This window comes from Lampetra fluviatilis, chromosome 60 (genome assembly GCF_964198595.1).
Source record: "Lampetra fluviatilis chromosome 60, kcLamFluv1.1, whole genome shotgun sequence".
In the NCBI taxonomy this organism is placed as follows: domain Eukaryota; kingdom Metazoa; phylum Chordata; class Hyperoartia; order Petromyzontiformes; family Petromyzontidae; genus Lampetra; species Lampetra fluviatilis.
Window position 1 is genome coordinate 6,298,531 of NC_136334.1, and position 15,358 is coordinate 6,313,888.

Below are 15,358 nucleotides of genomic sequence, written 5' to 3' on the forward strand. Positions count from 1 at the left end.
GTTTCGTATCTCTCGCGCGATCGCCTTGCGCATGCGCAGACGGCGGCTGGCGACATCGCCCGTCCTGGAGCCTCGGGCCTTGTCTCGTGTGCCCAGCCAAGACCTCGTAGGCCCAGCCTAGGCCTAGTAGGCCCAGCCTAGGCCTAGTAGGCCCAGCCAAGGCCTCGTCACCCACCTACTCCGCTCACTCACAAAGACAAAGATCCCCCCCCCCCGACCGTATAGCACACCCAGCCCGCCTCTCTCCCCAGCGGCGATGTTTGCTACACGCCGCACCAGGTGTACTCATTTTGTGGCCGAGTCGACCTAGAGGGGAGGCCCAGGAATGGTTCAGATAATGGTCACCAGTGGTGGTGGTGGCCGTGGGCGGGAATCGAATTCGGGTCACCCCCGGGGGTTACGTAGTGCTAACCGCTTACCGCTCACTCGCTCGCCCACCCACTCGCCCACCCGCCCGCCCGCTCACCCGCTCGCCCGCTCGCCCACCCACCCGCTCGCCCGCCCACCCACTCGCCCACCCACTCGCCCACCCACCCGCCCACCCACTCGCCCACCCACTCACACGTACGTGGACCTCACAGCATCGTCGCCCGCGTCGCCCGCGGGACCCGCGTGCCTCTCCTTGGCATCCACCGATCCGTAGGTGGCCTCCCTGGGCAGCCCCCCGTCGTCCTCCTTGAGCTTCCGGTACGTGATGTCCGAACCCCCCTCGTCGTCGTCGTCATCGTCGCCGCCGTCGCCCGCGGCCCGGCCTCCCGCGGCCCGCTGCCGGGCCCTCCTCACGCGGTAGGCCACGATGAAGAGGCCGGCCTCGGCCGCCTGGAAGAGGGCGTAGAGGAGCGGGAAGAGGAAGATGGCGCCGATAGCCTCCGGGTGGAAGGTCAGCTTGAGGATGGCGGTGCACAGCTGGACGTTCTGGCATCCCGTCTCCATCGAGATGGTGCGGCACAGCGAGGGGGGCAGGCGGCAGAGCCTGGCGAGGCCGAAGCCGACGCCGTAGCCGACGAGGGGCATGAGGACGGCGACGAGGTAGACGGTGGCGGGCAGCTGGCCCATGAGGTCGGGGCCCAGCAGGGAGCCGGTGAGGATGAAGAGGACGCCGAGAATGGGCAGCAGCAGCCACACGGACACCTGGGGGGGGGGGGGTGGGGTTCACGTCGTCGTCAAGATGATAACGACAATGACGACGATGATGATTGGTCATCGTGGTTGTTGTTGTTGTTGACCTACGTCTCTGCATTATTGACCTGGTTAAGGGACTATGATACCATCAGTAGGCCTGGGCTCTGGGTTGTTCTTCGTGCTTTTGGAGTCCCTGACCTCTCTGCTCACGATCATCATTAAGGTCCTTCATGATGGTGAGCGGGCCCGGGTAATGCTACGTGGCCGAGAGTCTGAGAAATTCCCTGTTCACCTTGGGGGTGCGACAGGGATGTCTTACATTATTTAACATAATCTTTGACCACGTAGTTAGAGAAGCTTTCCATGGCTGTACGGGAGGAATTAACATCCGGTACAGATACAATGGGAGGCTGGTCGATGCCCGGATGCAGTCAAGGGATGGCTCCCTATTGGTCAACCATGTTATGTATGTCGATGATCTGATAATTGCTGCTCACTCAGAAGAGGAGTCGGAGGCGCTGCTGCTGAACCTGGAGCTTGCCACCAAAACTAAGCACCTGCCTGGGTATTTTGTACCATCGGACACTCCACCCTCTCAACTCCCCATTGGTGATGGAGCAGTTGTGGAGAGAGTGGAGAGTTTCCCATACCTGGGCAGAATGCTAATGACCAGCTCTGGTTTGACAGCAGAGGTGTCATTCCAATTCAGTCGGGCGGCATTATTTTTTCATCGGTTGCGTAACGCTGTGTGGAAACTACCTGGTCTGTCGCTCAGCACAAAGCTTCGGGTCTTCTCGGCCAAAGTCATTCCCTCCCTTCTCTACACTTGTGAAAGTGGACCCCTCTAATCTGCGCCGGTTATAAACATTCAGGCTGGCATGCTTACGATCCATTCTGGGTTTAACCTGCAGGCTGGATTGTGTGAGGAGCTCATGAATCCATGAAAGATCTGGACAAAGTCCCATCGGCGAGCTCCTCTGGCAGGCAAGGCTGCGTTGGCTGGGTCATGTAGCCCGCATGCCCAGCCACCCCATGGGTTGGAGAAGAGATGGAGTGATGCGGTATGGAAGGATGTGGACGTGGAGCTGAGTGGACTTGCCGATGACTGGTACCAGCGGTGTCAAGATCGGCCTCTGTGGAGGAGGCTCGTGAAGGACGCTGCTACTGGGCAGTTGGAGGCAGTCGCCCTCCAGCAACAACGGAGGGCGGAGGAGTGACGCTCACAACAACGAGCGGAGCGCCGGGCGACTAAAACACAGCGAGTTGGCACAGTAGGGGGCACAACTGGTGTGCATCTACCGGTCATCTCAAGTCAGCCAACCCATGGCACCTGCTGGGTCTGTCCCATGACCTCCTGTCAGCAGCGAGCCTTCAACAACTTCACGTGGCCTCAAAGTGCACCTAGCCTGGCACAGGCGCCGTGGTGACGTCACCGTCACTTAGTATTGGTATTAAGTTAGTAAGGTATATGTCAGTAAGGCGTTGCGTGTTAGTAAGACGTTACATGTTAGTAAGGCGCCACGTGTTAGTAAGACGTTGTACTCTCTCTCCATTGCACCCCGCCCCTGCCCTTCTCTCTCTGTCCGGCCTGGTCAGGCCTGGTCAGGACTGTCCGGCCTGGTCAGGTCTGGTCCGGCCTGTCCAGCCTGGTCAGGCCTGTACAGCCTGGTCAGGCCTAACCAGGCCTGACCAAGCTGGTCAGGCCTTGTCAGGCCTGGTCAAGCCTGTCCAGCCTGGTCCGGCCTGTGCTGTCCACCTTGAGGATGACGTCTGCGGCGCCCGGTGCGCGATGTCGCAGCGCCGCCCCGGCGGCGAGCGGCACCAGCGTGCCGCAGAGCGTGAGCGCGATGGCGCCGAAGGGCAGCATCTGCACGACGGGCGTGTCGAGCCAGTGGCGGCTGTAGACCCAGAGGCACAGCGGCATCAGCGGCAGCGCCAGCAGGGCCGACGAGGCCGTCATGATGATGCTGAGTGGGGGGGGCGGGGGGGGGGGGGGTTGGGGGGGGGAGAAACTCAGGGAGATACACAGAGACTTGTAGAGACTCGTAGAGATACACAGAGACTCATAGAGATGTACAGACACTCATAGAGATGCACAGAGACTCAGGGAGACACACAGAGACTCGTAGAGATACACAGAGACTCATAGAGATGTACAGACACTCATAGAGATGCACAGAGACTCAGGGAGACACACAGAGACTCATAGAGATACATAGAGATCCACAGAGACTCATAGAGACACACAGAGACTCATAGAGACACACAGAGACTCATAGAGATACACAGAGACTCATAGAGATCCACAGAGACTCGTAGAGATACACAGAGACTCAGGGATACACAGAGACTCATAGAGATACACAGAGACTCATAGAGATACATAGAGATCCACAGAGACTCATAGAGACACACAGAGACTCATAGAGACACACAGAGACTCATAGAGATACACAGAGACTCATAGAGATGCATAGAGATCCACAGAGACTCATAGAGATACACAGAGACTCATAGAGACACAGAGAGACTCATAGAGATACATAGAGACTCATAGAGATACATAGAGATCCACAGAGACTCATAGAGACACACAGAGACTCATAGAGACACACAGAGACTCATAGAGATACACAGAGACTCATAGAGATACACAGAGACTCATAGAGATCCACAGAGACTCATAGAGATACACAGAGACTCATAGAGATACACAGAGACTCATAGAGACACACAGAGACTCATAGAGACACACAGAGACTCATAGAGATACACAGAGACTCATAGAGATACATAGAGATCCACAGAGACTCATAGAGACACACAGAGACTCGTAGAGACACACAGAGACTCATAGAGATACATAGAGATCCACAGAGACTCATAGAGACACACAGAGACTCATAGAGACACACAGAGACTCATAGAGACACACAGAGACGCATAGAGATACACAGAGACTCATAGAGATACATAGAGACCCACAGAGACTCATAGAGATACACAGAGACTCATAGAGATACACAGAGACTCATAGAGATCCACAGAGACTCATAGAGATACACAGAGACTCATAGAGACACACAGAGACTCAGAGACACACAGAGACTCATAGAGATACACAGAGACTCATAGAGATACATAGAGATCCACAGAGACTCATAGAGACACACAGAGACTCTTAGAGACACACAGAGACTCATAGAGATACATAGAGATCCACAGAGACTCATAGAGACACACAGAGACTCATAGAGACACACAGAGACTCATAGAGACACACAGAGACTCATAGAGATACACAGAGACTCATAGAGATACATAGAGACACACAGAGACTCGTAGAGACACACAGAGACTCGTAGAGACACACAGAGACTGGGAGTGTCTGTGCGTGGGTTTCTCTTCTTTGCCATCTGCTGCTGCCGCTGCCCATTTTACTCGAGCTGCCTTAATTCATTAAAACACAACAATCGGTGTTTACTTTAAACGCTTGTTTTTTAATTTGTTTGATCGCCGGCGCTCGCCGCCCCCCCACCGATGAGTGCTTAGGTACGGTGCGAAAGAAGTTCAGCGTTATTGTATATACACAGAGACCTGCAGAGACTCAGACCCACAGAGACCCACAGACACCCATAGAGACCCACAGAGACTCACAGAGACCCACAGACACCCATAGAGACCCACAGAGACTCACAGAGACCCACAGACACCCATAGAGACCCACAGAGACTCACAGAGACCCACAGACACCCATAGAGACCCACAGAGACTCACAGAGACCCACAGACACCCATAGAGACCCACAGAGACTCACAGAGACCCACAGATCTCAAACCCACAGTGACCCACAGAGACTCAGACCCATAGAGACAAACAGAGACCCACAGAGACCCACAGAGACCCACAGAGACTCACAGAGACTCAGACCCACAGAGACCCACAGAGACCCACAGACACCCATAGAGACCCACAGAGACTCACAGAGACCCACAGATCTCATACCCATAGAGACCCACAGAGACTCAGACCCACAGAGACTCATCATCACACATCATCATTATCATCACCATCATCACATTATCATCACACATCATCATCACCATCATCACCATCATCACAGCACCACCATCATCATCACCATCATCATCACATTACCATCATCACATCATCATCATCCTCATCACCATCATCATCACACTCAGTATCATCACCATCATCACATTACCATCACCATCATCATCACCATCATCATCATTACATCATCACCATCATCACACACATCACCATCAACATCATCACCACCATCATTATCATCATCATCATCATCACACACATCATCACCACCATCATCACACACATCATCACATCACCATCATCATCACCATCACCACACACATCATCATCACCATCATCATACACATCACCATCACCACACACATCACCATCATCACACACATCACTATCAACATCATCACATCACAGCATCATCATCACCATCATCATCACCATCATCACATTACCATCACCATCATCACAATCATCATCACATCACAGCATCATCATCACCATCATCATCACCATCATCACATTACCATCACCATCATCACCATCACCACACACATCATCATCACCATCACCACACACATCATCACCACCATCATCACACACATCACATCACCATCATCACACACATCATCATCATCACCATCATCACACACATCACCATCACCACACACATCACCATCATCACACACATCACCATCAACATCATCACACACATCATCACCACACACATCATCATCACCATCACCACACACATCACACACATCATCACACACATCACACACATCATACACATCATCACACACATCATCACCACCATCATCACACACATCATCACATCACCATCATCATCACCATCACCACACACATCATCATCACCATCACCACACACATCACACACATCACCATCATCACACACATCATCACCACCATCATCACACACATCATCACATCACCATCATCATCACCATCACCACACACATCACCCTCAACATCATCACATCACAGCATCATCATCACAATTATCACCATCATCACCATCATCATCATCATCACACACATCACCATCACATCACCATCATCACACACATCATCACCACCATCATCACACACATCATCACATCACCATCATCATCACCATCACCACACACATCATCATCACCATCACCACACACATCACACACATCACCATCATTACACACATCATCACCACCATCATCACACACATCATCACATCACCATCATCATCACCATCACCACACACATCACCATCAACATCATCACATCACAGCATCATCATCACAATCATCACCATCACCATCATCACAATCATCACCATCACATCACCATCATCACATCACATCATCACACACTGGTCCCTGCTTAGACGAAGGAACCGGGATGAGGGAGTGAGAGAGAGAGACACGGGGGGCGGGGGGGGGTCTCTGTGATGCTCGTGTTGTGTTTAGCACGGAGCAAGCACAACGACAACAACGACAACAGCGGCAAGGAGATCATTAAGCTTCTTGTTGACGGACAAACTATGTGGGTTTGAACACACACACACGTGTACACACACACACGCACGTGTACACACACACACGCACGTGTACACACACACACGCACGTGTACGCACACACACACGCACACACACGTGTACACACACACACGCACGTGTACACACACACACGCACGTGTACACACACACACACACGTGTACGCACACACACACACACGCACACACACGTGTACACACACACACACACGTGTACACACACACACGTGTACACACACACACGTGTACGCACACACACACACGCACACACACGTGTACACACATACACACACACGTGTACGCACACACACGCACGTGTACACACACACACACACGTGTACGCACACACACGTGTACGCACACACACACACGCACACACACGTGTACACACGCACACACACGTGTACACACACACACGTGTACGCACACACACACACACGTGTACACGCTCACACACACGTGTACGCACACACACACACGCACACACACGTGTACACACGCACACACACGTGTACACACACACACGTGTACGCACACACACACACGTGTACACACACAAACACACGTGTACACACACGCACGTGTACACACACACACACACGTGTACACACACAAACACACGTGTACGCACGCGCGCGTGTGTGCGTGTGTTGAACTTCTTTCGCACCGTACGTTGCCAACCGTGAAAATCTGTGGGTCTCTATGGGTCTGTGTCTCTGTGGGTCTCTGTGAGTCTCTATGGGTCTGAGTCTCTGTGGGTCTCTATGGGTCTCTATGGGTCTGAGTCTCTGTGGGTCTCTATGGGTCTCTATGGGTCTCTATGGGTCTGAGTCTCTGTGGGTCTCTATGGGTCTCTATGGGTCTGAGTCTCTGTGGGTCTTTATGGGTCTCTATGGGTCTCTATGGGTCTGAGTCTCTGTGGGTCTCTATGGGTCTGTGGGTCTCTATGGGTCTGAGTCTCTGTGGGTCTCTATGGGTCTCTATGGGTCTGAGTCTCTATGGGTCTCTATGGGTCTCTATGGGTCTGAGTCTCTGTGGGTCTCTATGGGTCTGAGTCTCTGTGGGTCTCTATGGGTCTGAGTCTCTGTGGGTCTCTATGGGTCTGAGTCTCTGTGGGTCTCTATGGGTCTCTATGGGTCTGAGTCTCTGTGGGTCTCTATGGGTCTCTATGGGTCTCTATGGGTCTGAGTCTCTGTGGGTCTCTATGGGTCTCTATGGGTCTGAGTCTCTATGGGTCTCTATGGGTCTCTATGGGTCTGAGTCTCTGTGGGTCTCTATGGGTCTGAGTCTCTGTGGGTCTCTATGGGTCTGAGTCTCTGTGGGTCTCTATGGGTCTGAGTCTCTGTGGGTCTCTATGGGTCTCTATGGGTCTGAGTCTCTGTGGGTCTCTATGGGTCTCTATGGGTCTCTATGGGTCTGAGTCTCTGTGGGTCTCTATGGGTCTCTATGGGTCTGAGTCTCTATGGGTCTCTATGGGTCTCTATGGGTCTGAGTCTCTGTGGGTCTCTATGGGTCTGAGTCTCTGTGGGTCTCTATGGGTCTGAGTCTCTGTGGGTCTCTATGGGTCTGAGTCTCTGTGGGTCTCTATGGGTCTCTATGGGTCTGAGTCTCTATGGGTCTCTATGGGTCTCTATGGGTCTGAGTCTCTGTGGGTCTCTATGGGTCTGAGTCTCTGTGGGTCTCTATGGGTCTGAGTCTCTGTGGGTCTCTATGGGTCTGAGTCTCTGTGGGTCTCTATGGGTCTCTATGGGTCTGAGTCTCTATGGGTCTCTATGGGTCTCTATGGGTCTGAGTCTCTGTGGGTCTCTATGGGTCTGAGTCTCTGTGGGTCTCTATGGGTCTGAGTCTCTGTGGGTCTCTATGGGTCTGAGTCTCTGTGGGTCTCTATGGGTCTCTATGGGTCTGAGTCTCTGTGGGTCTATGGGTCTCTGTGCCTCTCTGGGATGGACCGCAGTGACGATTATCTGAACCGGGTCCCGGGTCTCCCCTAGGTCGACTCAGCCTCAAAACGTTCATTTATTTTTTATCACGTAAGGGCCACTGTGCTGACTGTACTTATTAGCTTGAAATATTTGTTTCAGAACTGACGTTGATTCTAAACACGGACGGGAGAATAACCGGTGGGGACCCGGAGAAAAATCCACGCAGCCACGGGGAGAGAGAGAGACGCGAAAACTTGAAATATACAGCAGCAGGCATCGTCAGGGTCGAGATCGACCCCACGACCTCCTGTAGACCAGGCGAGGTAGTTAACATCTCACCACGGAGAGAGAGACAAGCAAACTCCAAATATACAGCAGCAGGCGTCAGGGTCGGGATCGACCCCACGACCTCCTGTAGACCAGGCGAAGTAGTTAACATCTCCTAGCCACCGTGATGATGATGATGAGAGAGAGACACGAAAACTCCAAATATACAGCAGCAGGCATCGTCAGGGTCGAGATCGACCCCACGACCTCCTGTAGACCAGGCGAGGTAGTTAACATCTCCTAGCCACCGTGATGATGATGATGATGAGAGAGACACGCAAACTCCAAATATACAGCAGCGGGCGTCGTCAGGGTCGGTATCGAACCCACGACCTCCTGTAGACCAGGCGAGGTAGTTAACATCTCCTAGCCACCGTGATGATGATGATGAGAGAGAGACACGAAAACTCCAAATATACAGCAGCGGGCGTCGTCAGGGTCGGTATCGAACCCACGACCTCCTGTAGACCAGGCGAGGTAGTTAACATCTCCTAGCCACCGTTTCCAAAGCAGTCATTGCCTATGACCGTGCCATGATAGATATTGTTTTTAATCTGGAGGGAAAGAAACGTGAAGATGTAACGATTTATATTCTTAGGTTTTTTTCGGTAAAGTCACGTAGGTGAAAAATAAAAATTAATAAAAGTAAAATAAAATAAAAATCACTTGATACAGCTGTCGTGCTGTGACGGTTCCACCTGCAGACGGAAGCTTGTGTTGCCTCCGAAACGTCGTGATTTTTATTTTATTTTTATTTTACTTTTATTAATTTAAATTTTTCACCCACGTGACTTTACCGAAAAAACCTAAGAAAATAAATCCTTGCAGTCACGAAAGCTTCAAATCTAGAATGTGACGCTTGCTTCAACTATCCTGTCCCCGAGTAACAGAGGAGACACATACGGAGGCTGGGTAGCGGTACAAATATAAAGATCCCCCGTGTAGCCTGTAACAGACTGAAGGGGCAAGTGCTGTTAGCGAGTAGCAGCACCTATGAAGGCCGGCACGGCACACGAGGGGGTGGGTGGGTGGTCAGCACCACGCCCGGCCGTCTTTGTCTCCCCAGTGACGATGTTTACTACACACCGCACCATGGTTACTCATTTGAGGCTGAGTCGACCTAGGGGAGGCCCGGGACCGGTTCAGATAATCGTCACCGGTGTTGGCCGTGAGCGGGAATCGAACTCGGGCCTCTGTCGGATTCGTGACGCAGCGTAGCGCTAACCGCTGCGCCACCGCTCCCCCCTCGCCGAGACAGAGACAAAGATCCCCCGTGTAGCCTTAACAGACTGTTGGGGCAAGTGCTGTTAGCGAGTAGCAGCACCTATGAAGGCCGGCACGGCGCACGAGGGGGTGGGTGGGTGGCCAGCACCCACGCCCGGCCGTCTTTGTCTCTCTCTCCCCCCCCCCATCACCCCCCATCACCCTGATGGAGACTCCCTGGCTCCGTGTCTCCGCGTGCCGCTCCGCTTGCTCGCTTTGATGAATCGTGGCGACTTCTGTGACAGGATTTCCATCGCGGTTCTCAGAATATCGGCGCGAGAAGCAGATCTTCAGACGACGCCGTCCTGGCGGAGATCACGACGATGATGACGATGATGATGATAATGTTGATGCTGATGATGATGACGATGATGATGATGATGTTGATGATGTTGATGCTGATGATGATGTTGATGATGTTGATGATGATGTTGACGATGTTGATGACGATGATGATGATGATGTTGATGACGATGATGATGATGTTGATGACGATGATGATGATGTTGATGATGTTGATGATGATGTTGATGACGATGATGATGTTGATGACGATGTTGATGATGACGATGATGTTGATGACGATGATGATGATGTTGATGACGATGTTGATGATGACGATGATGTTGATGACGATGATGATGATGTTGATGATGATGATGACGATGATGATGATGACGATGATGATGATGTTGATGACGATGTTGATGATGACGATGATGTTGATGACGATGATGATGATGTTGATGATGATGATGATGTTGATGCTGATGATGATGCTGCTGCTGCTACGTTCGCAGTCCAGTGGTGGGGAGTGGTGGTGCTGCGGTTAGCGCTACGCTGCGCTACGAACCCGGCAACCCGAGTTCGATTCCCGCTCACGGCCACCACCAACACCCAGTGACGATTATCTGAACCGGTCCTGGGCCTTCCCTAGGTCGACTCAGCCTCAAATGAGTACCTGGTGCGGTGCGTAGTCAACATAGCTCCTCTAGCAACGTAACTCTATTGGAATTTCGAGAGCAGTTCATATTCTTATCATCTTTTCCATTTCGCTCAGATTGAAATCGATGAGTGGAGTTTATTTTTTACGCTCCCCGCTTTTGAGACACTTCAGTATGAAGTACACTTCAGAATAAGTATTTTTTTTTTACTTTTTTCAAAACACGCTTTTATTACAGCCAACGTCAGTTGAGCGTGGACAATTAGACCCAAGCCGAAGCATAACGTATTAAAAAGATTGTTTAAAAATATATATTTTAGACTTTTATGATAGAATATGGTATTGTCAACAGTATGACATCATTATACGAAGTTTGCAGTCGATTCCACATTGGGAAGTGGGTTAAAATTCAGTTACAAGATTTGAGGATCCAACAACAACGACAACAACAACAGACAGAGTGAGTTAATATTGGTAGGAACCTCCTGGTTACACCAGCCCACAGGGGATTATTGTGTCCGTCAGTCGTGCATCCGAAAATGGGAGGGGTGGGGCTGGGTGGAGAGGGGAGGGTGGGGAGGGGCTGGGTGGGGAGGGTGGGGCTGGGTGGGGGGTGGGAGGGGCTGGGTGGGGAGGGTGGGGCTGGGTGGGGGGTGGGAGGGGTGGGGCTGGGTGGGGAGGGGCTGGTCACCCCGTGGTGCCCTTATAAAACTCAACGTTTAACCTACTCACGCCGGCTTGTGCCCGCCCTCACAGTCGGGCATATTTGCGGAATACACCACGCCGCCGTTGACCCTGCAGGCCATTGACCGAGCAACCCAACGTTCCTACCAGCTCCCTCCGCAGGAATGTGTTTTATCTGTGTTGCCCTTACCCTGTATCTGCGATTAGCATGGTTGACTACGTACGGTGCGAAAGAAGTTCTACGTAGATACATCATCCCATCGCCCCCATCTCATCACACCCGAGGTTCATGTCTCCAGCATCACCATCCCATACACATCATCATCCCATCTCATCATCTTACAATCATCATATCATCATCGCATATCATCATCATCCCACCCCATCTGACCATCACCATTCCATCACTACCATCCCATCCATCTCACCATCATCCCATCTCATCATCTTACAAGCATCATTTCATCATCATCCCATCGTATCTCACCATCCCATCCACCCCATCACCACCACCATCACCACCAGCCTACTTGAGTTTCATGTCTCCAGGATCGTCATCCCACCCCATCTCGCCACCACCATTCCATCATCACCACCATCCCATCCATCTCACCATCATCATCCCATCTCATCATCTTAGAACAATCGTCTCATCATACCATCTCATCACCAGCATCCTGCATCATCTCATTATCACCATCCCATCCACCCCATCACCACCACCACTCCATCTGAGGTTCATGTCTCCGTCGATGAACAGCGACATGATGTTGGACAGCGTCCTGCCGAGGCAGCAGCCACACACCATCCCATCATCATCATCATATTGTCATCATCCCATTCATCTCATCATCTCACCATCCCACATCATCTTCACCACCATCATCACCACCCCACTTAAGGTTCATGTCTCCAGGATCATCATCCCACCCCATCTGACCATCACCATTCCATCACTACCATCCCATCCATCTCACCATCATCCCATCTCATCATCTTACAAGCATCATTTCATCATCATCCCATCGTATCTCACCATCCCATCCACCCCATCACCACCACCATCACCACCAGCCTACTTGAGTTTCATGTCTCCAGGATCGTCATTCCACCCCATCTCGCCACCACCATTCCATCATCACCACCATCTCATTCATCTCATCATCTCACCATCATCATCCTCAATCATCATCTTACAACCATCATCCCATCCACCCCATCACCACCATGACCACAATATCATCCATCTCATCATCTCATTCATCTCACCATCATCATGTCATCTCACCATCTCATCATCATCCCAAATCATCATCCTTACAACCATCATCCCATTCACCCCATCGCCACCATCGCCACCATCACCACCACCCCACTTGAGGTCCATGTCTGCAGGATCATCATCTCACCCTATCTCGCCACCACCATTCCATCATCACCACCATCCCATCCATCTCACCATCCCATATCATCATCACCACCATCATCACCACCATCTCATTCATATCATCATCTCATCCATCTCACCATCATCTCACCATCTCATCATCATCCCAAATCATCATCCTTACAACCATCATCCCATCCACCCCATCGCCACCATGACCACCATCTCATTCATCTCATCCATATCACCATCTCATCATCATCATCATCCTCAATCATCTTACAACCATCATCCCATCCACCCCATCGCCACCATGACCACCATCTCATCCATCTCATCATCTCATCCATCTCACCATCATCATGCCATCTCACCATCTCATCATCGTCATCCTCAATCATCATCCTTACAACCATCATTCCATCCACCCCATCGCCACCATGACCACCATCTCATTCATCTCATCTATCTCACCATCTCATCATCATCCTCAATCATTATCTTACAACAATCACCCCATCCACCACCATCACCACCATCACCACCGCCACCCTACCTGAGGTTCATATCTCCGTCGATGAACAGCGACATGATGTTGGACAGCGTCCCGCCGGGGCAGCATCCGCACACCAGCACCGCCACCGCGGCCGCCTCGCCCAGCGCAAACGCGTTGGCCATAGCGAACGCCACGAAGGGCATCACCGCAAACTGCGCCAGGGCCGCAATGAGGACCCCCGCGGGCCTTCGGAGGTGGTGGCTCAACTGACCGAGCTCCACCGTGCAACCCATGCCCAGCATGGTGAAGGCCAGCACCACGGCCACGTACACACTGATGATGGGGTTGAGCGGCGAGTCCCAGATGGGCGACACGGTGGGGCCCGTGGTGGCGGTGGCGGTGGCGATGGTGGAGAGTAGTCCACCTTCTCCTTCGCCTTCTCCGTCGCTGCTACCGCACGGGGGTGACGCGGTGGGGGGCGTGACCCCGAGCTCCAAACCGCCGTCCGTGATGTTCTCCAGGACGGAGTCCCACAGCCATGACGATGAGGAGTTGAGGAAGTCGATGGTGGTGGTGGTGTTGTTGTTGGTGGTGTTGTTGTTGGTGGTGTTGTTGGTGGTGGTGGTGTTGGTGGAGTCGTCCGGCACGGCGCTGCTGAAGAAGGTGACGTTGGTGAAGTCCTCCCCAGACAGCTCCACCGTGAAGTTGTCCATGGCGCCCGCAAGCTCGTCCCTACGACCGACCGTCGGAATCAGCTGACCGACTTTCTGACTGATCCTCCGACTGATCTTCTGACTCACCTGACCGACCTTCTGACTGACCTTCTAACTGATCTTCTGACTGATCTTCTGACTGATCTCCTGACTGACCCTCCGACCGACCGTCGGAATCACCTGACCGACTTTCTGACTGATCTTCTGACTCACCTGACCGACCTACTGACTGATCTTCTGACTGACCGTCCGTCCGGCTGACCGCTCAACTGACCGTCCACCGGCCCAGCTCGGCGTGGAGCTTGAGGAGACGACGAAAACCGCCCTGACAAATGCAACAACAACAGCAGCAGCAACAACAACAGCAGCAACAGCAGCAGCAGGGGCTGGAAGACCTCCACAGACCCACCCAACTTGTGTGATTGTGTGGTCTGTGGTGTGTGTAGTGTGTGTGGTGTGTGTGGTGTGGTTGTGTGGTGTGATTGTGTGATGTGTGTGTGGTGTGTATGTGTGGTGTGATTGTGTGATGTGTATATGTGTGGTGTGATTGTGTGGTATGTGTGTTTGGTGGGATTGTGTGGTGTGTGTATGTGTGGTGTGATTGTGTTGTGTGTGTGGTGCGCATGTGATGGTATGTGTTTGTGTGCGTGCGATTGTGTTTGTGTGGTGTGCGTGTGATTGTGTGTGCGTGTGTTTGTGTGGTGTGTGTTTGTGTGGTGTGTGTGTGGTGTGTGATTGTGTGGTGTGATGTATGTGTATGTGATTGTGTGGTGTGTGGTGTGTTTGTGTGGTGTGCGTGTGTCTGATGACTCACCTATTCACCTGTCTAGTTTCTCAGCTGTTCAGTCGTTCGGCCGTTCACCTGTGCAGCTGTTCAGCC

At 52.1% G+C, this 15,358-nt stretch overlaps 1 protein-coding gene across 1 annotated transcript; it reads right to left on the reverse strand.

The window, feature by feature from the left end:
* Window positions 1–558: 558 nt before the first annotated feature.
* On the reverse strand, window positions 559–14,175 carry SLC10A4 (solute carrier family 10 member 4). The gene is made up of 3 exons (XM_078881118.1): window positions 13,826–14,175; window positions 2,879–3,089; window positions 559–1,131 (listed from the first exon to the last, which is right to left on the reverse strand). The coding sequence occupies exons 1-3, from the start codon at window positions 14,065–14,067 to the stop codon at window positions 559–561; spliced, it is 1,026 nt and encodes a 341-aa protein (XP_078737244.1). The 5' UTR covers window positions 14,068–14,175.
* Window positions 14,176–15,358: the final 1,183 nt, after the last annotated feature.

Coding starts and splice junctions, on each gene's coding strand:
- SLC10A4 (XM_078881118.1), bottom strand. CDS start 14,067: ATGCTGGGCATGGGTTGCACGGTGGAGCTCGGTCAGTTGAGCCACCAC. Junction 3,090..13,825: donor GACGGAGATATGAACCTCAG/GTAGGGTGGCGG, acceptor CCCCCCACTCAG/CATCATCATGACGGCCTCGT. Junction 1,132..2,878: donor CCGCAGACGTCATCCTCAAG/GTGGACAGCACA, acceptor CCCCCCCCCCAG/GTGTCCGTGTGGCTGCTGCT.